The 21,344-nt window shown below is 41.0% G+C and overlaps 3 protein-coding genes across 4 annotated transcripts in view; all 3 read left to right on the top strand.

Moving 5' to 3' along the window:
• Window positions 1-175: 175 nt before the first annotated feature.
• Window positions 176-5,127, top strand: LOC306892847 (protein mono-ADP-ribosyltransferase PARP12). The gene is made up of 12 exons (XM_079454168.1): window positions 176-568; window positions 1,036-1,171; window positions 1,950-2,286; window positions 2,370-2,420; window positions 2,495-2,621; window positions 2,709-2,874; window positions 2,956-3,076; window positions 3,231-3,327; window positions 3,584-3,659; window positions 3,733-3,863; window positions 3,942-4,093; window positions 4,295-5,127. Exons 1-12 carry the CDS (start codon window positions 300-302, stop codon window positions 4,786-4,788), a joined length of 2,157 nt encoding a protein of 718 aa, XP_079310294.1. The 5' UTR covers window positions 176-299; the 3' UTR covers window positions 4,789-5,127.
• A 439-nt stretch (window positions 5,128-5,566) lies between these two features.
• On the top strand, window positions 5,567-12,632 carry LOC306892845 (protein mono-ADP-ribosyltransferase PARP12-like). Of its 2 annotated transcripts, none has more exons than XM_079454164.1 (12): window positions 5,567-7,035; window positions 7,172-7,307; window positions 7,549-7,840; window positions 8,154-8,198; window positions 8,322-8,448; window positions 8,589-8,754; window positions 8,865-9,009; window positions 9,159-9,255; window positions 9,349-9,433; window positions 9,511-9,641; window positions 9,716-9,849; window positions 10,368-12,632. In XM_079454164.1, exons 1-12 carry the CDS (start codon window positions 6,761-6,763, stop codon window positions 11,954-11,956), a joined length of 3,222 nt encoding a protein of 1,073 aa, XP_079310290.1. In that variant the 5' UTR covers window positions 5,567-6,760; the 3' UTR covers window positions 11,957-12,632. The 2 variants fall into 2 exon arrangements, with proteins under 2 accessions (XP_079310290.1, XP_079310289.1); XM_079454163.1 differs by having other exon boundaries at window positions 9,346-9,433.
• Window positions 12,633-12,765: 133 nt separating this feature from the next.
• The window catches only part of syn3 (synapsin III), a 30,045-nt gene continuing 21,466 nt past the window's right edge, over window positions 12,766-21,344 (top strand). The window contains exons 1-3 of the mRNA XM_079454765.1: window positions 12,766-12,866; window positions 17,434-17,853; window positions 19,552-19,609. Of these exons, the coding sequence (XP_079310891.1) occupies window positions 17,453-17,853; window positions 19,552-19,609 (459 nt within the window). The 5' untranslated portion in view covers window positions 12,766-12,866; window positions 17,434-17,452. The remainder of the gene's footprint in view (window positions 12,867-17,433; window positions 17,854-19,551; window positions 19,610-21,344) is intronic.

Raw genomic sequence — 21,344 nt, 5'->3', positions numbered from 1 at the left:
TCATTAAAATGATTGTTAAATTAGATCAATTAACCACGTTTATCGCCATTGGGGGTCTGTAACTGTGTGGTTGTGATTTTAAATGTATATAGTTATTTATTAAATTCAATGTATTATTATCAATGTATTATTATTAATAAATATGATTATTATTTTTAGTTTATTGCAACACGTATCCACGGCCGTGGTGTGTTTACAGCTGTAACTCCGCCCTCCTCTTAACTTTCGTTTTCCTGTGCTGGGTGTCTTCACACTCCGCTTTTATTTCCTGCTGAATCGATTCTTAATACAGCAGCAGGATGGCCGAAGCGTCGATTATTCAGCATATTTGTGCTAATAATGGATCGATGGATCTAGACGATCTGATGTCAGTCATGTTTAGTGGTGATGTAATGAATCTGATCGAAAGCAAAAAAGACTCGTTTGCTGTTGTTGATGTAAACGGACGGAAGAAAGTGATCGTCACGACTAAAGTTCGTCTGTGTAGATCGCAGAACTGCAGCGGCTGCGCAAAACTGCACCTGTGCAAACATTACCTGTACGGCTTGTGTCGCTTCAACAGAGGACGGTCAGTGTCTTTATTCTCAATACACACACACACACACACACACACACACACATATATATATATATTATATGATCATCATATGTCTACTTAAGACATGTTCAGACCATAAAGGGATAGTTCAGCTAAAGATTTGTCATTACTTCCTAAACAATAAATGTAAATGAGATCATAAGGAATAATGTTCACGTTGGTCAGGCCTTCATCAGGCCTGTGTGTGGGACATTATTGTTTATTTCACTGAGTGTGTTTTTTCGTGTTTTGGATGTACACAACCTTGTATTTTTAAATAAATAATAACAAAATCTTGCAAACTAACTCTTTAAAAATAAAGCTGTTGAGTGAATGTTAAATACACTTAATGCTATTAATATCACAGCTATTGCTGATATCATACTGATCCAGGTCATCCTGCATTATATGTATTTGAAATATGAATAATATACCCAAAGTTATTGTTGGATCTACAGGCGAGGATGTCGGTTCAGTCATGATCTGAGTTCGGGTCAGAATTCAGATCTTTTGCTCTCTAATGGTCTTCATCTGCTGGACAGACAGCAGCTTTGTGTTCTTCTGCTTCAGAATGACAACAGCCTCTTACCACCGGTACATCTGACCAATACTTTGTTTCATGTCATACAGACGCAAAGAGTTTAGTGGTGTTGTGTGAAGTAGCAGCTCAATATCATGATAAATATAGATGGTTGTTTATCACACAGGGAGTTCGGCACAAGGGCTTTATCTCTGTTTCTGTTCTATAGTTCAAATGCAGCTGCTGTTGTTTGGTGAACAAGTGGAAATAGTATAACCATAGTAATTGTGTTTAAAAATGTTAGCTCAGGAAAGTTGTCAAAGCCTTTTGTATCTTGCAATGTTTTTATATTTTATTGTAATTTATTTCATTCTTTTTAAGGGGATAGTTTAGCTAAAAATGAAAATTCGTTCATAATTGACTTATCCCAAGTTGTTCCTGACTTGTATACATTTTCTTTTCTTCTCTGATGAACACAGAGAAAGATATTTGGAAGAATGTTAGCAGTTTTAAGTTCTGTGACGTCATCAACTACAGAACAAAACATATAAAATACAGAAATATACAAAACTTTTTGTCCACTAACATTCTTAAAAAATCCTTTTATAAAGGTTTGAAACAATTTGAGGAAGAGTAAATGATGAAAGAATTTTCATTTTTGGGCGGAATATCCCTCAAGTGTATAATGAATTGTTTTATACTGTAAGTTTCTTGGTGAAAAGCCATAAATAGCCTTGAATATGGTATATATTCAATGCAGATGTTAAGAATTGTTTGTTTAATCTTCAGAAAAACAAATACTGTATATGATAATAAATGGAACGTAAACTGAACCGGAATTCTCTCTGTCAGGTGTGTTATTCCTATAATAACGGCACAGGAGAGTTTGGACGATGTGAGGATGGTGAGAATTGTACGAGGCTTCACATCTGTGAGAAATACCTGCGAGGAGCCTGTGAATGTCATCGCTCTCATGATTTCTATGAACCTCATCCTCTGAAGACCCTTCAGGGCAGAAATGTCCCCACCGGGCTCATGGGCATCATGAAGGATCTTTACACAAATATTGAAGCTCTGAGGCAACTGTCCAAAACCAAAAAACCTTCGGGAACAAACCCTACCGGTCAAAGGCCGTGGAGAGGCCCCAAAACACAGAATCCTCTTAATAAAGGACAAAAGAGTCAGACAGGTAAGAAATCATAACTGAACACTAATGATCTATTATCTTCATTACATTTGCACGAATTAATGTGTGCGTGATTCTTCCTTCAGAGAAAACTGAGATCTGCATGTATTACATCAAAGGACATTGCATACATGGAGGTGAGAGGATCTCTGATCAGATTTTACATGAATGAGAACTTAAAAATGTGATTCATATACACTTTGTGTTGTAGACTTGTGTAGAAGAGAACATTCCAGTGTTCCATATAAGTGGCAAGTGACGGACGGATGTGAGTGGAAAACTCTCCTTGACAATGAGGCCGTGGAGAGGGATTACTGTAATCCTGCGAAATCAAACAGGTGAAAGGATTACATCACATTTTAGATAAAGTTTTATTTCTTAACTGGGTGTCAAGCTCTAATGTCTTGACCGCTTGTCTCTGAAAGCTCGGGAGGCCAGGGCGTTTCTTTTGACACGATGACTCAAGGTTCTCAGCCCGTTCGCCGTCTGTCAACTGTCCCATCTGTCGTCCAGCCCACCTTCATTCTGACCACAGAGTGGATCTGGTACTGGGAGAATGAGTTTGGAAACTGGATCCAGTACGGAACAGCAGTACGTCACCATCACTTTCATTATGTAGTGTTCGTAGTGTATGAATAAGCTGTAATGTGAACGGTGTTGTGTGTTGATAAGGACGGGGCTCAGAAGTCCTCGTCCATCAGCAGCGTTGAGATTGAACAGAAATATCAGGCCGACAGCAGTGGAGTAATGGAGTTTGCAGCCGGGTCACAAACATATGAACTGAACTTCACAGGTACATTCAAAAACCAGACGGGAGATGAACAAAATCCTGACATTTCATTTCTTCTATAAAACACAAATAAAATGAAGTTGTCTGGTGAATAACTGACTGAAAGCAGAGTGTGTTTCTAAAGATACAACATGATCAACTATCTTCTAATCCTCAGATATGATCCAGACAAACAGACGTTATGGAACAAAGAAGCTTGTCAGACGTCGTCCCAAATTTGTTTCACCAGCTGATGTGCAAACCATCAAGACGACGTGAGAAAACCAGACAGTGTTTGTTTAGTGCTAAAAATGTTTACGACCCTTCCTTACGACTAACCCTTTCAGTGTGAATTCACCACAAAATGACTATTTTAATAAACCAAAGCCATTTATGAAGTTAAGTTCATTTCATAAAAGTGTAACGGCATCTAGTTCAAGAAGCTGGCTTTATGACATCAGTCTGTATTATTAAACTATATTGGAATATTGGGAGCAGACATTAAACATCCGTTTTTATATATATTGACAGTAAACGTGCACCGAACAACTTCAAGACTCTTCCGGAACACTGGGATAAATATCTGACTCCTGACACGGGATACAAGGTGCATGACGTTATAATGTTTGGATATGTCACGTACTGTATGTGCAGCACTTGAGCTGATGTTTTTCACACAGAAAGTGTCGCTGTCGCGCTCATCGAGTGAATACAACACAATCCAGCAACTCTTCAACACCACCATGAGAGGATTCAACATTCAGCGCATCGAGAGGATTCAGAACAAAGCATTATGGGAAGTGTATCAGTGGTAAGTGTACAGTAGAGCACATTGATGTGAACGTCAGCGTGAGATGAATCTGAAGCGTGATTCTGTCATGATGTGTAGGCAGAAGGATCAGATGAAGAAGAACAACGGAGGCAGAGACGTGGAGGAGAAGCAGCTGTTTCACGGCACAGACACCAAACATTTAGATGCCATCTGTCTGAATAACTTTGACTGGAGGATCTGTGGAACACACGGCACGGCATATGGCAAAGGTGGAGTCATGAATAACGTTTCCATTAAGACGCACGGTGAACGATAGCGGTTTAACAGAACTTCCACATAATAAAAGCAACGACAGTCAAAAAAAAACATAAAACCCATCACATGAGCAGCAGTGATTTTTGTCTTCATTGAAATGTTTATTATTTCATCTCCTGTGATTCATACAGATGAAGTGTGAACTCTTTTTACAGGCAGTTATTTTGCCAGGGATGCTATGTACTCTAACAGCTACACCAAAGATTCAGGAACCCGCTCCATGTTTGTCTGTCGGGTTCTGGTGGGCGACTACACCAAAGGAGAATCCAGCTACCTCCGGCCCCCCTCTAAAGACGGAGGAGATACGCTGTTCTACCACAGCTGTGTGAATGACGTCTACAATCCCACCATATTTGTTGTGTTTGAAAAGCATCAGATCTACCCCGAGTATCTGATCGAGTACGGAGAGTCCAGTCTGCAAACCCCAGCGGCAGTTTCGAGACCAACGACGGTGAGAAGCCCAGTCTCTGTGTCTGCATACAGCTCAAGTCATCAGCCCAGTGTCAGCTCATATGCCACTCCCAGGCCTGCCACGCCCATACATACAGCTCCCTTATATACCCCGTACCCAAACGCATCCTCCAGATCTCAGCCTTCATCCTCCAGATCTCAGCCTTCATCCTCCAAGTCAGATTGCATTATTTCTTGAATCAACATGACGTCTGGGCCCAGTGAGGAACGAGAGGACTAAGGTCTATGACTAGTCTAAGCAGTTTATGGTAACACTTCAGCTGGTAATGATGGAGAATGATCTTCTCTTACAACGAATGAAGTGTTGTTTTCATGATTGAGGGTTTTGGGCGCAGCCACCTTAATGACAGTCAAGTTATGAAATGTTTTATAAACATTAAATGAATGGCATATATGAAATCACTCCATGAAGAATAACGTAAAGAGGTTTTGCACAGTTATTTGTGATTTTTGCTGAGATGACTGCGATAATCTGAACATTTCACACATTCAATAAAGTTTTCCAGTAGACAATTGAAAGGAAAGTGTTCAGTGTTTTTATTTATTGACCTCCTTTATTTTTGTGTTTTGTGATGCATTTTGATGGGCAGATTGATTGACATTTAATTATCAAACCATCCAGTTTCAGATCTTAAAATGAGAAAAATAAAAACATATCTTTCATATTAAAAGAATAATCCTTTCACAAATCATTTCATTAAAATAGTTACGAATCTGACATGATAACGAGTATTAAATGTTTTTTAACGCAAACTTCCAAAACTAAGAAATAAACACATATCGTAAATATTGTTAACGGTACACGCTGCGTATCCGAAATCGCGTACCGTCGGCCGTTAAAGCGGTACATTCTATATAATCTATAGAGGGGATCGAGCGTCCTGATTGATGCTTAACCAATTAGCTCAATCTCAATTCACCACCATGTATATGGTCATGTGCCCCGTATGCTCTTTGACCTATACGTGAGCGTTGATAAAAACATACTTCAGTCACGAGAAATTCATTTATGGCACTTACATTCAAAACGGACGTACACCTTCAAGTCTTTCGCTTTATTCATTTGATTTACCTTTGAAATTTGACCGTCGAGTTTGCTCGACTGGCGTCTGACAGCTTGTGTCTCTTTGTGTTCAACCCAACAAAGAAATGTAAACATGTCTAGAACAACATGAGTAATTCATAACAGCGTTTTCATTTTTGGGTGGAGTATCCCTTTAAGAATTGTCAATGCGCTACTCACACTATATATACTACAAAATGGCGTAGAATAGTGCATAAGTGCGTGACTGGAGACGCATCTCAGGACTAAAACACGCGATTATTTGCTAAAAGTACAAGCAGCTGGACTCACGGTCATCCTCACGACTTAAAGGAATCAGGTGCGGTCATATTTCGCTGAGTGGTTTGCCGCTCCGGTGTGCTTACGTTGTAAAGTGACGTAACACGTCCATTTTTAAAGCGCTTTATTTCTATCAAAGCAGCTGTACCCAAAAAAGCTCAAACATGTTAGACAAAAATTAAATAAATAAAGTTGCACTGGAAAGCTTTGCGCAACATCTCGCGAGAAGTCTCATGCTTTATCTAGAACGTGATGCACGATGGGATACACCGCTGGGAGTTGGTGTGCGGAAGTGCTCTACACTTCGGTGTTTTAAGACATCGGACAGACTTGCGCTCTTACTTCCTGTCGCGTGCACGCTTGTCAATTGGTCAAGACCGCGGGGTCATCTGCACGCAGCTTCTTTCTCTCAACGGCACTCGGTACAGATTTGGACCTGAGGTAAGACGCACTGTTTACCTGCGCAGGTGGATTTATCAAGGTTACCGCCCCTGCCAGATTATGCTCCCTCCCTCCCCACAATGGTTAGGGTAAGGATTAGGTGTTAGGGGTGGGGTTAGGATTAGGTGTGGGGAGGGGAGGGGTTAAAACCAGCCAATCGGACAGCCGAGTTATTGTAGGGGGTGCATAAACTGGCAGGGGTGCGTTTCTTGGCACAACCGGCGCCCAGTGACACATGTGTTTATCCGGGAGGGAGATTTCAGGCATGCGCAGAACGGGCGGATCTCTGCTCGTGAGTTTCGTTTCCCTCATACAGTCTCGCTGATTCACTCGACACCGATCTAGTGAAGATTTAGTTCATGAGTTCATGATGGCGACGATAACTCTTCTGAAGATCCTGTGTGGGAATAATGGAGCGATGGAGTACGAGCGCGCTCTCGAACTGTCGTACGGACTGCCGGAGTTATCAGACCTGGATCAGGTCATCGAGAGTGACATCTTCACTGTGATCCAGCACAGCGACACTAAAGAGATCCTCGTGAAAGCCGACGTGAAACTGTGTCACAAAAGCGAGTGTGACGGAGCCGTGTGTGGAGATCTGCACATGTGTCAATATAAACTCATGACGGGACACTGTAACAGGTGCGTGCACAGTTGTCACACTTGTTTACAGTGACGTCAGACTGTGGGTTTCTTCTGATCTACTTTACGTCTTATTACATTGAGACAACATTCAGTCGTGTCATAACAAGAGAGTTTGTCTAATGTGTTTCTGCAGGCGAGTGTGTGTTTTTGAACACGACCTGATGTCTATACGCAACATCGAAGTCCTCAGAGATCATCAGATATCTGCTCTGAGTCGGGAGGAACTGTGTGTGATGTTACTGCAGAGCGACTCCAAACTCCTGCCTCCTGTGAGTTCAATCATCACATCACAGCCACGCTTCCAACTTCAGCATCTACTCCTAAAAACACAAACCCTGGCAATAGCTTAATGATGTGTGCTTTAGTATATGTGGTGTAGAATGGAGTATGGGAATAGAAACAGTATTATAACAGTGTTGCTGCTGATGTTCTTACAACAGTATATGTGTGATAAAACAGATTTACTACGGTCTATTTTTATAGAAGTTCTGTGGCTTTGTCCCGTCACAGGTGTGCGTGTTGTACAACAGTCCGCACGGTAAGTGTCCGGAGAAAAAGCAGTGCTCAAGACTACACGTGTGCGAGAGTTTCATCAGAGGATGCTGTGATGTCACAAACTGTGGCAGGTCGCATGACTTCCACGCGCCCGATACACTGGAGGTTCTGAGACGCAGAGGAGTGTCTGATCATCTGATGTCTTCTATTCCCTCCATCTACCGCAACATTCTCATGCTGAAGAGACACAGGAACATCCGTCCGCAGTCTGATCTCACCGGCACCAAGCAGAAGAGAAGAAACACAGGTACACTCTTTGAAAAAAAAGGGGGCTTCAAAAGTTTCTTTGATGCCATAGAAGAACCCTTTGGTTCTATAAAGAATCTGAAGAACCTTGAAAGAAGTTGTGAAAACGGGTTCTTTAGAATATAAAAAATAAGAAAGAGATGATTGTTTAAAGAACCTTTGACTGAATGGTTCTTTGTGGAACCAAAAATGGTTTTTCTACGGCGTCGCTGTGAACAACCTTCGTTTTTAAGAGTTACCCAGCGGATGTGCTTTTGAGAGCTGTACAATCGTTCACGCGATGTCAGCTGAACCGTTGTGTTTTATCCACACAGAACGTGACATTTGCCTCTCGTTTGTCAAAGGCTTCTGTAAGAACCGTAAGAGATAACGCATCTTCATCTCATTCATGTTCATAATTAATATACACATAAAATGACATACTGTACAATATGAATTCATCATAGATTGTGAATTCAAAGTGTGACATTGTCTGACGGCAGGAGAATGCAGCAGAATTCATTTTAAAATGCCTTATAAGTGGGAGGTGAAGGTGGACGACACCTGGACGGCATTACCAAACAATGAAGAGATTGAGAGAGAATACTGTGAGCCGTCTAACATTTACAGGTAAAGTGTGTGCCGTGCTGTGAAAACACACACTTTCAAGTTTCTTAAAACCGTGTCATGACAGCTCTGATCATCTGCGTGTTATTCTCTTTATTCAAAGATGAAACGATATTACATCACATGTGTGTTCTGTGTGACAGTTCAGGAAAGGAGCCTGTTTGTTTTGAGGACATGTCTCTGGGTCTGGATGAGGTCCGCCGTCTCTCTACACAACCCTCAGTTCTCTTTCCCAGTTTCATCCTCACCACCACCTGGATCTGGTACTGGAGAGACCAGTATGATCACTGGAACCAGTACTCATCACTGGTACGTGTGACATGAATAAAGGAACGGATATTACAAGACATTGTTGTTCTGATTCTGACACCTGAAATGTTTTTTCTATAATCGTTCGTTTTCCTTTTTGAACGACACAGAAAGAAATGCACAGAATGTGTACGGTGTGCAGTGATGAGCTGGAGAAGAGATATCAGGAGTCTTTACAACGGCAGAATCCTTCAGACAAGGATGATGTTATGAGGTTCAGAGCAGGAAAACGCTTTTATCAGCTGAACTTTAAAGGTGCTTCATGTTTAACTTATCCACAGTAGTTTAGTCAAATCTACATTAGTCTTTTTAGTAGACTCTTCTGTAACATGTTGTTGTTTTTATGTCAAATTATGTTGTGATGAGATTTTCTTCAGATCAGATAATAACTCTTTCACGTACAGAAATGATCCAGAGAAATGAAGTAAGTGGAACGGAGAGAACCGTGAGACGACGGCCCGTGTTTGTCTCCTCAATGGACGTCCAACTCTCCAGAACAAGGTGACGATGATGATGATTCTCATCCAGCGTTACAGGCTGATGTCGTGTGTGTGTGTTTGTGTGATTTCAGTTCTCTGTTTGATTGTCTAGTAGGAAAAACACTTCGGCCAGACCTCATGTTGTTAAATGTGTTCCTGGATTTTGGGACCAAAGTGCGATTCCTGACTGTGGATTTCAGGTTCAGATCTCATCATTCAATCATTGTTGTTCATTAGAGATGATTGCTTTCTCATGCATTCTTTCTCTTGTTTACAGAGAGTTCCTCTCCAACCTTCTGACAGAGAATACGCCAGAGTTCAGGATCTCTTCTGTCAGACTATGACCTCTTTCCCCATCAGGCAGATTGAGCGTGTACAAAACAGAGAACTCTGGGGAATCTTCATCACGTGAGTGTTTAGCTTTAACAGACAGACACGTGTAAAAAAAGACAAGATCATAAATGTTTTGGATTTTTCCGCAGCAAAAAAGAAGCCTTGAAAAAAGCTAACCGAGAGAAATCTGGTGAGCGGCTTCTATTCCATGATACCAAATCCTCTCTCCTAGATGTTGTTTGCCGTCAAAACTTTGACATTGAGACCTCAGCGCATGGCAAAGGTACAATACACCTACTGTCTATAAAATATTAAAGGGATAGTTGACACAAAAATAAAAATTCTGTCATCATTTACTGTAGGAAGATATTTGAAAGAATGTCAGTAAACAAACAGCTCTTATCCTCCATTGACTCCCATAGTATTTATTTTCCCTACTATGGCAGTAAATGAGGGATGAGATCTATTTGGTTACTGGCATTTTTTCATTTAACAAAACACAGCTGTGGCCTAGTGGTTAGAGAGTTGGTCTTGTGATCAGAAGGTTGCAGGTTCTAATCTCAGTACAAGCAGGTCATGACTGAAGGGCCCTTGAGCAAGACACCTTACCCCTGATTGCTCTGCAGTAATGTGCCACTGTAAAAAACTACTTGTAAGTCGCTTTGGATAAAAGCGTCTGCCAAATGAATAAATGTAAATGTAAATGCAACCTGAGGGGGAGTAAATAATGACAGAATTTAACTTTTTGGGTGAATTATCCTTTTTACCTCTCTGTTATTTATTTTCTCTGTTTTTTCACAGGGATTTATTTCTCAAAGGACGCACGGTCCTGCCATAAAAACACAGATGGATGTGGAATGAGGATGATGTTCGTGTGCAGGGTGTTGCTGGGAAACTACACCAGAGGATCCTTTCATTACTGCCGCCCTCCGCCCAAAAATTCTACAGGAGATCAGTACCACAGCTGTGTAGACAATCCTCGAGACCCCTCTGTCTTTGTGTTGTTTGACAGGTCACAGATCTACCCAGAGTTCCTCATTACTTACGAGCAGAATAAAACGTTTGAAATGTCTCTGATGGCGAGTGTTCCTTGGGTAAATGTTAACAATGTTAGACAAACGCCTGGAAGCTCCGATGTCATGACAAACCCAACCAGTGGAATAAAGTCATCACCCGCTTTTGCTTCTGCTCCCGGGTCAGAACAAACCAGAGAAACACATTCACTCTCTAATCTCTCAGGTTCAACAATAAATACAAGTGGAGTTCTCTCCACTAGAGATCCTGTCTCAAATGTCCCAAAAACTGATCTCAATGCGGTTCAGGTGATGACGAGTGATGATCTTTTCCTACTAACACCTCTGCAGCCAGCTATCCAACTGCCTGCTGGGAGATTCTCAAGGGAAATATCAGTCGAGTCTGTCAACCGTTCTACATCTGAAAACATCCAAAAAGTCCCTGAGATTTACAGCAGTTCTGTGACCTCTTCATCTGGAAGAATTCAAGACGTTTCTGAGATTCTCAGCGGTTCTGCGATTCGTTCTTCATCTGGAAGAATTCAAGACGTTTCTGAGATTCTCAGTGGTTCTGCGATTCGTTCTTCATCTGGAAACATTCGAGACGTTTCTGAGATTCTCAGCGGTTCTTCATCTGGAAACATTCGAGACGTTTCTGAGATTCTCAGCGGTTCTGCGATTCGATCTTCTTCTGGAAACATTCGAGACGTTTCTGAGATTCTCAGCGGTTCTGCGATTCGATCTTCATCTGGAAACATTCGAGACGTTTCTGAGATTCTCAGCGGTTCTGCGATTCGATCTTCATCTGGAAACATTCGAGACGTTTCTGAGATTCTCAGCGGTTCTGCGATTCGATCTTCATCTGGAAACATTCGAGACGTTTCTGAGATTCTCAGCGGTTCTTCATCTGGAAACATTCGAGACGTTTCTGAGATTCTCAGCGGTTCTTCGTCTGGAAACATTCGAGACGTTTCTGAGATTCTCAGCGGTTCTGCAAATCGTTCTTCGTCTAGAAACATTCGAGACGTTCCTGAGGTAAGCAGTGGTTCTGTGTCTCTGGGTCAGTTGAGAAGTGATTCGAGGGATTCACTGTCCACAGCGGAAAAGTACTCAAATAATGCTGTGAAACCGTCGTCTCCTCCAGTCGCAGTGAACAGATCCTCAGTGTCAGACAGTGTTGTTGTCTCTTCTGCTCAGAGTTTCTCTTGCTCTAGTGGATCTGTGTCAAACTCTTCAGTGTTTTCCTCTCGCCAGACTGTCGGCTCACATTATCATAGAGAAATCCCTTCAGCAATGAGACGTGAGAGTGCAGAGAGGAGACCACACCAAACCCCCACCACAATTACTTCCGAGAGGAAAAAATGCACTGTTATGTGATTTCATGTGTTACTGATATTAACAAAAGAAAAAACTGACACAGAATTATTGGGTTAAAACTGCAGATTAAGAATCCAGAGCTTCTGTTTGACAATCTAACATAGTATTTATTTCGGTTAAGTTTCATCAATGTACATATTGTAATAATTTAATTCTTTGGTTGTTGGTCATATTGATAAAAAATGTAAAGAAATGTATTGTTTTGGGGGTTTGTAAAGGGTCTATGACTAAATAAACTGTTGTTAAACCTTTGAAATGCACTGGGTCACTTACATCCCTAAATCAATGAGAATTTCCTAAATGTCTGCAGTGTTGTTCACAGTGTCATGATAGTGTAGCCTTTAGTTTAGGTTAAAAATGTCATGTGTTTCAGGATGGTTCTTCTTCTGCTGATGATGCTCTATTAAAGCTCACATTGTGTTTGATTATCTTAACAATCTGTCGCTTTGTTTTAAAAACATTTCATGCTTTGTTGATCATTAAGTCTCACATGTTTACACAGATTCTGTCGCAGGTCGCGTGTTTACTAACACTTGTGTCCTTGTTTTTGTCTACAGGTGTTTGTTTTTTAGTATTTGTCAATAATCCGTTAACTGTGTGATATACTTATCTGAACCTTTGTGATCTTTGAAACTGCCGTATTATTTACAAAAGAATTGAACAAACAAGACAGTGGATTATGTAAACGACATATTTCTGGCGTCATGAATGTAAAGCATGTCTGTCACTGCAGATATTGGAGTCAGTCCTGCGCATGCGCATGCGCTGTGTTTCATTGAATATTAATGAGCGCGCTCGTCCAATCAGACGCCAGTGAATGAATGCGGCGAGTCCAGCACGTTCGCGTCATGCAGCGCGAGCGCAGCTGCTGGTGAAGGCGGTGTGTGGCACGAGCGCAGACGCATCTGAGGTAAATCTACTAAAGCTTCACGTTCGCTGATACTTCACGTTTTTTTCATTTAATGTTTGTCTGTAATTCGTCATGACGGAGCTTTAATGTGCAGGAGATGTTCCGATATAGATTGAATGCTGTGTTTTCATTGTTATTGATGGGTGGATGGTTGAAGCTGCTGTATGTTCATGTAACGCATCTAAAATGAAGACAATTATTGCAACATCACCACATATAACGTTAGCTGCATATATGACGTTTTCAAATCTAACAGCCTTTAACGTGTGTGAAATGCTGAGCGTTTTAGCTGTGGATGAAGGAATTCCCTCCATGTATCGATTTGTTCATCCCGACAGAATCACGCATGTTTATTTATTCATAATCAATTATTCATCGAGTTTTTTTCAAAGAATCTTTGTTCTGTGCGAGCGGAATAAATCAGCGTTTTTCACTGCCTATAAAGGGAAACGCGTTATTGTGTCACATTCACTCGTTTTAACTTGTTTTGCGTCCATCTGCACTGCAAACGACTCGACGCTATCAAACGAAACGCTTCCATCATAATCGGCGCAGTGACGTCACCACCTGCTGGACAGATCGACGCTCGCGCTGATTATACTGGAAGCGTCACTGTGTCGCTCCTTGTGTGTGTTTTGTGTGTTTTCTGTTGTTGTTGTTGAGCTGTTTAATAGTTATGTGATGCATTTTGTTATCGTATTATGTTACAGCAAAGTTCACAGTCACACTGTTGCTCTTCTACTTCACACACATTTATTATCATCTGTTTTAAAAGCGCACTGAAGATGATCTGTGAAGTATGTGTGTGTTTATACAGATATTCAGCCAAACATTGATCTGGTCATTCTATACAGATCTGAGTCTTCATCTGTGTCTTATTCGTCCGGTCGTTTTCTGAATCGGTTTACCCGAAGCGTGTTCTGTCACTGGCCTGGAAGTGCTGTTATTTCATTCAGCATGTCTAGTCGTGCCAGAAATATAAAGGAAAGGTTCAGTCATCTTCTGTCCTGTTTACAGTTCAATCACTGCAGATGCTGTCAAACCCGTTTAAAAGACTTGTGAGCTGTTATTGGACAGAAACACAATCTGTAATCTTGAAGTGTGACATTGGGATCATTTCTATGAGTTAATTACTGTACGGTCAAACACAAATATATAGACGACGTGCACCAGCATACACGACGCTCCTCGTGGTCTCAGATATGACCAATGTGTGATTTGACAGCAGCGACAGTTCTGGTGTTATGTGCTCTCATGATGCTATACAATGTCAAATGCATTTTGCTTCAGTTTTGATCAATCTGAAGTATCAGGACAATTTCTTTTTATTTTGAGTTAATGAGGTTTTGTACAACTCAAACTAATGTGTTTCTGTAAAGTTTTGCTGATCTTCAATGATTCATCTGTTTAATCCTTCAAGCACTTTTGGGTTCCTGCAGTGTGATCCGTATTTTTAGATGTTTGAGCAGTGCACTATAATGACACGAACATTAACACTACAACGCATGCACACACACACACGCACACACACACACACACACAGCTATAATGTGCTCCGTTATGCCTCATCTGCTCATGGCTTCATTATACGGCATCTGACAAAGATGTAGAAATCCGTCAGCAGGTTTGCTGCTTGCAGGCTGCTGTGTGTGTTTCTGTGTGAGCTCAATTTGACAGAAAGAGAGATTAAAAGTCTAATGGAGGAGAGACGGCTCAGAACTGTCTGCTTTCCTTTGAAATGCATTTAACTTAATCTGTTGTGTCCAATATATAATCCAGCAAATGCAAAAGTACAATCCATGTCTACCATTCTGAGCTGTCTATTACTCCGTTTGTAAACTAGAGCGTGTTTACATGTACATTTGTAAAAAATAAATAAGGTAAAAATCTATATTGACTAGTTGATCATCATGATGAGTGATTCTTGATCATCTTAAACCGTGCTCACTGTCATTGGGCATCTTACTGTTGTGACATCATTTCCTGTGGCTTCATTGCAGCAGTATTGAGCTGAACCTCGGGCTTCACTTTCTGAATCAATAACAATCAGCTCGCTTCAGTTCTTTGACCTGTTGTAAATCTTTCTATTGAATACTCGATTCATTTGCTCAGCTGGGTTTCAAAATGAGATTTTCTCCATCAGTAGATGTTGTGTCCAGTAATGAAATGTACTTAGTGGTTTAGAAAGCTGCTCTGTGTTCTGCAGAGTAATATGATGTGACTTCAGATTCATGTGCGTGTCTCTGCGGTGGCTTGGACGCTAATGCGTGTGCCATCTGTGGCGAGATGCCACCTGACGACAGTAACCATGGAGATTCCATAACTAGAGAGTTAGTGATGGAGTTTTTGTTCTGTCTATTTAGTAATGCACGATAAATTATCGACCCATAAATAGTCATTTTTGATGTTATCGATATCGGCCGATATATTATAGCGATAAATCATAAATGATTTCCTCTGGTTAAAGTTCTTCAGCTGCTCACAGTTATAACAAAACATTGTTGATGTAGATACAGTGTGTAGATATTTATGAAGGTGTGAATCATAGGAACAAAAGCACATTGTTTGAATCAGACTGCTGTCTGAATGTTTTCTGTCTTGAGATCTGTTAGACTCGTGGCTGTTAAGAACACTTCTCTGAGTTGCTCTGGGAGAACATCTATCATTTGTTTATTGAATAAAAAAAGATAGCAGAAAAGTTTAAAGGTTAAAGAATCGTAAAGTAGGCTTTGGTACATGATTTTAGTGGGAAAGAATGGAACTAATGGTTACCTTGTTTTCTACAGTGAATGTTTTCAAATTAAAGCAGTTGTCCACTTTTTGCCTTTTGTTTCAGTCTCAGGTAATCTTAAATCGGCCAAAATATATATTATCGGCTTCCAATATTAAAGAAGTATCGGTTATCGTTATAGGCCAAAATGTACATATCGGTGTATCACTAGTCTTTGGTATTGTGATTTAAAATGTATGTATACAAACAATCAAATAAAGTATAATATTCATGTATAGTATTCCTTATCTGGCAATATTTTGATTTCTGAGGTATAACTGTATCAAATAATGATTTTTTGTAGTCTCTTTAAAAAACGTTCACCACAGACCTAAATTCATTCATAAATTGAAATCTGGATTTGAAATGGACATAAATAAGGCCTAAATAATTTCTTTACAATCTCATGTAAAAGAATAACACTGTGCAGTAGACGTAAACATTATCATGTTTTATATTTATGGATCTTTTCTATGATTTATATTGCGTACAGTAGATGATGAGATGAATATAGCAGATTGCATCTGCCTGTACCTGAGAACTTTATTCTGCTTCATTATTTTCATGTGCTGAATGTTTTGTTTATGTTGAGGTTATATAATAGAGTAGACGTTCTGATGCCGCATGAGGTGGTCTGTGTGTTTCTCATCACCTGAATCGCTCAAGTACCGTAGCCACACAACATCTTGGGTGGTACCATGTTCAAGTGTCAAAAAGTGAAGCGGTTGCTAAGCGACTGATCTGTTGCGTTTCTTTGTGTGAGTACCAAAACATTTTTACCAAAACATGTAGAACTGAAAATGACGTAGACGCTCAGTGTATTTACACACAAGCAGGACGTGTGAACACAAACATGCTTGTGTTGTGTTGTGCTACACTATATTGTCATCAGTTTTTTAAATTCCTGAGACATTCTGCTGATGACGATCATGTGTTGTTGGATCATGGCATGGTTATGTGTCTTCTGATGCTAATAACAGCTTTTGTAAAATGACAGCGAGCCGTGACACGCTGGAGAAACCAGAAGCTCCTGTGATGATGAATTCATCTTCCGTCTTGCAGTCTTGAGTTTGACAGCGATGTTAGCAGCATGAGGTATCTGAAGTCGTGAATCTTTAAAATGAGCAGGGATGTGAAACCATGATACTGGAGGCACTGGTCTTTAACAGAGATGTGAATTGTAGAGAACATCTTAAGATCCAGTGTGATGTTTCCGGACACAGATTTAGAATCCGTTGAGTCAGAACCGTTCAGATTCATTTCACTAGAGGCCTGGATTTTCAATGGATAAAAAATGATATTATTCTGTAAAATCATTTTATCAAGGACAAACTCCATCCATCCATCCTCCTCACTTTCTCTCTCTCTCTCTCTCTCTCTCTCTCTCTCTCTCTCTCTCTCTCTCTCTCTCTCTCTCTCTCTCATCTATATCATATATTTCTCCCTGCCATGTCCAGACTATTGACTTTTCCTCTTTATATGTGAGTGTGTGATTTCTTTTCCTCTGGATCTGTGTCTCTGCGTCATTAACACTCTCACTCCACATGTCTGTTGTTTATCCCTGCAGTAAAACTCACATTATTGTAATGAGAAAAATCTCATTACTCGCCCACAGCAGATAAATGCAATGGTGCGTTTCCTCTTTAAAGTTTTTTATTGTAGAATTGATTTAAAAAGCAGGTTAGTAAGAGATGAAATTCCAGCCATGTCAGTGAGGGGTATACTACGCCCGACTCCATCTACACTGTAGGGTAAATCCTGCTGATAAATGTCGTCTGTGCTTTCTTTGTGTCTCAGATTAATCACCAGCTTCATCATGAATTACCTGCGCAGACGTCTGTCAGACAGCAGCTTTGTAGCCAACCTGCCCAATGGGTACATGATGGACCTCCAGAGACCCTCTAGTTCCACCAGCTCCCCGGCTTCCCCGGCCACAGAGCGCCGCCAGCCACAGGGACAACCCGCACAGCCGGCCCCACAGGCTCAGGCTCCGCCCACACAATCGGCTCCGCAGGCCCAAGCCCCGCCTGCTGCCTCCGGTGGGTTCCTCAGCTCGTTCTCCAGCGTGGTGAAGACAGCTCAGATCGCCAGTGCCGTGCATGCCAAAGCGGCCGCTCATGCTGAAGCCTCGGCTGCCACTTCGACCGCACCTCCTGCTAAACCTGCCGTACGCAAACCCAAAGTTCTTCTGGTCATCGATGAACCGCTCACAGACTGGTAAGAAAAATTATAATAAAGTAATATAACCAAAATTACCGATTGCAACTTATTAGCTTGTTTCATGTATTAACTTTAAGGTTTAGGCTTCAATCCGGAAAAGATGAATGTTATTATATGCACTCATGTTCTGATATACGTTGTGCTTCAAGTAAATCTTCCTCAAGTTTTTCTACATATTTTTACTGTAAAGCAAGACAAAGTCTTTAAATGTGTTTTGTACCTGCAGAACACAGCCGTCTTTTACCACAAGATGGTGCAATAATCCATCAGCCCTTTGTCAGAAACAGACTTTCATCAGCAGGTGGCGCTAGATCTCTGTCATGAGCTGCTAGGGTTCAAAAATTGAGTTTTGTACTTTTTAACTAATGACGGTGTTCTAAAAATGCACAAAATCATCCAAACTTAAGTTATTAGTGTTCGGGCTAGTGCGTAAATGTTTTTCTGTAAACGTGTCCTGAAGCAAAATGTCCTTTACCCAGAGACACCTGTCATTGAGATTCACATAATACAAATGCTAGATAATTACTGTGATATCAATGAAAGATTGTTGGCTATGAGGAATCTCTTATGATCACTAATGAATATTTCCAGCTCGAGCTGATGTCATGATGGACTACTCCCACATCTCAGTTCATGTCAAACACAAAAGCCTGAAAGTGAAGTGTGTGTGAAATGAAGGGGAATAGTCAATGATCTCCATTGACTCATGTTGTGTGTGTTGTATTTGTGGATGGACATAAGACATTCATCATGATGGGTGAAATAATGTCATGAGCATTCTGAGCATTTTCTCTCTTCTGTAAAGACACGACTACACACACACACACACACACACACAGGCTTGTTGTTATAGTCCAGAGATAATACAGCTGTGAGCTCAGTGCTCAGAGATTTTGCTGAAATCATTTGACATTTCATGAACAATAGCGCTGTTCAGCTTCAGTAAGAGTGTTTGCTGTCAATGATTTTCAATTTCTCTGAATTTTGTCAGACCTTTAGAAACACATGTGACATGTTTATAAGAATTCATTTCTCATAAGGTTAAGACAGTCAGGTGAATCTATAGATTTCAGGTTTTGAAGTTGATGACACAACACGAGGGTTAAATCCGAGAGCAGATTTGCGTCTCTCTGTCAGCTCTGTGTCTCTCTGCTTGTCTGTCTCTCTCTTCCTCTGTGGGCATTCCTGAACGGAGTCTGGGAGTCGCTGGGAGACGCATTCTGCCCCTGACAGACGCGGCCCCGTTCCCAGCGCTTCTCTACTTCTGTGTGTGCGGACACAATCAGTCAGCTTACAGCATGTCATTGCTCTCTTCTGCTGATCCTCTCGCTCGCTCGCTTTCTGTCTGTCTGTCTGCCTGTCTGTTTCTCTTATAGGCAGGTGCTTTTATTTGCACTGTATTCAAGGTTTATATGTGATCCATTCACACATATGTTGGAAATTGAGCTCATGATGTTGTGGTTGCTAGCAGCGGTCATTGATGAGCTCAATCATAACACATGTGTCTATAGTGTTTGTACAGTCATGATGAATGTGTTTTACCTGTAACTATCATAAATGTTTTGATTGATGGATCTCATCTGTGTAGTTGTAGTATGATTGACAATAAACACGAGCTTGTGTACAGAAATCATTTGTGATTCATTGTCTCTGAGATCTCTGAATCTGATCTGAATCTTTGTGTTTCTCCTGCAGGGTGAAGTATTTCAAAGGACGGCGGCTGAATGGAGAATATGAGATTCGTGTTGAACAGGTGTGTTTGTGTCTAATAATCTCACTTCAGCATCATGACTCTTATTTCTCATTAAATGTTGCAGTCACACATGAAATCACTTACACATGTGCGGGTTAGCCCGCCAGAAAGAGAGAAAACATTTGATTTGTTGTCATGTTAGACGGGTGAGCGTTGGCGTAACGTGATGGAGTTTTACCTACTCGGTGTCTAGACATGAAGTGTGCCAGCACACCGATACCATCTCTTGTGTTACAGTACATCTGTAACCCATTGCACACGTGTTTTTAAAGGCGTTTCCTGAGTCCTGTTGTTCAGGCATGAACGGGAAGCGTGTGTGAGATACGGAGGCCAGACAGCCTCTTTATAACACGTTGGGCTTTTATGAGATGATTTATATGGGCAGTAAAATTAAACAAACAACAATCGAGATGCTCTCACAACACAACTGTTTCATCATTAAAACCACATCAAACTAAATGAGTCAAAACTCCCGTTTGAATCTGATTCTCATTGCATGACATTTTTAAATATCAAAGTACATTTTCACATTTGGTAGATGGTTTTGTCCAAAGCGACTTTCATTGCATTTTATTATTCATTCGTTTCGAAGTATGTGCATGCCACTGGGTTCAAACCCATGACACTGGCGTTGCTTGCGCCTGCTCTAACCACTGAGCCACAGTTTCTATTTGTGCAGTGTCTCTGGTCGACGAGCGACAGTCACCTGACATGACCTACAGCCGGATCTTATGAGTTTATCTCCAGATGATGTTTGTTCTTCAGGCCCCGCTCTTAATAACCCTTCACAGACAACAGATGCCTTGTTCTCGTTCATGCTGTTCAAGCTCATGGCTGTTGGTTTTGTTTACTGACTCCGGTGAAGTGAGAGACTGAACAGGTATGGCTGTTTTTATCCAGCGGCGATTATCGTTCTCTTCAGCTCCGGTCTGTGCGTCAGGAAGAGAACTGTTGTTAATTCAGATAATTGATGGAGCAGCACAATTTACAATCCTGGGCGGTCTGTGATGTTTTCTGGCCATGATGTGAGAAGGAACATCTGCTCCACAGACCTCACCTGAGCTCTTCTGTGCCGTGAAGTCCTCTCAGAGCGGTGTTCTGGAATTCACTCGACATTCCTCACGGTTGCTTATCAATGTCAACAACTCAATCAAGAGGTGTGTTAAATCAAAAGCAGAATATGAATGTAGAACTGAGAAGGATGATATGAAGCGCTTTGATGAGTCGGTATTGTGATGGTTGTGTTTATAATGGTGTAAAGCTCTATTATGTGTATTACTGTATGTACAGTAGGTGATCTAAGCTCAGTCTCTGCTCTGAGAGTTACCCACATCCCTGTATAATGACCAGCTGTATTTTGCTTGGTAGATTCAGTCTAAAATACCACAGTACAGTATAATCAAGCTCATCTGCTGAGTGATGTTTACCACAGTAAAGTTTCCCACAGGACCTTTTCAGCTTCACAGCCTGGTGTGGGCCAAACGAAACAGATATTTCTGTGAATGAAGGACCATTTTTATCCTGTAGGAAGAAAACACCGGAATCAAAGGCCACAGCGTAGTTTATCTCTATCTGTCTTTCTTTGCATATATATATATATATATATATATATATATAATAATACCATTTGGTCTATCATTTTAAAGCACTAAGACCCGTGAAGCAGTGGGCTACAGAGCATTTTAAAACAGCTAACGCTTCACATCGTACCTCTTAGCTGTTATACAATACACTG

The sequence above is a fragment of the Barbatula barbatula genome, assembly GCF_947034865.1.
Source record: "Barbatula barbatula genome assembly, chromosome: 4".
Lineage (NCBI taxonomy): Eukaryota > Metazoa > Chordata > Actinopteri > Cypriniformes > Nemacheilidae > Barbatula > Barbatula barbatula.
Note: the sequence above shows the minus strand (reverse complement) of the source record. Positions and strands in the feature narration are given on the sequence as shown.

Bases quoted from the DNA above. Each gene is read 5' to 3' on its own strand.
- LOC306892845 (XM_079454163.1), top strand. From the start codon at position 6,761: ATGATGGCGACGATAACTCTTCTGAAGATCCTGTGTGGGAATAATGGA. The intron at 9,010-9,158 runs GTGCTTCATGTT...TTTCACGTACAG, and splicing joins TTATCAGCTGAACTTTAAAG to AAATGATCCAGAGAAATGAA. The intron at 9,434-9,510 runs GTTCAGATCTCA...TCTTGTTTACAG, and splicing joins TTCCTGACTGTGGATTTCAG to AGAGTTCCTCTCCAACCTTC.
- LOC306892847 (XM_079454168.1), top strand. From the start codon at position 300: ATGGCCGAAGCGTCGATTATTCAGCATATTTGTGCTAATAATGGATCG. The intron at 569-1,035 runs GTCAGTGTCTTT...TTGGATCTACAG, and splicing joins TGTCGCTTCAACAGAGGACG to GCGAGGATGTCGGTTCAGTC. The intron at 2,287-2,369 runs GTAAGAAATCAT...TTCTTCCTTCAG, and splicing joins AGGACAAAAGAGTCAGACAG to AGAAAACTGAGATCTGCATG.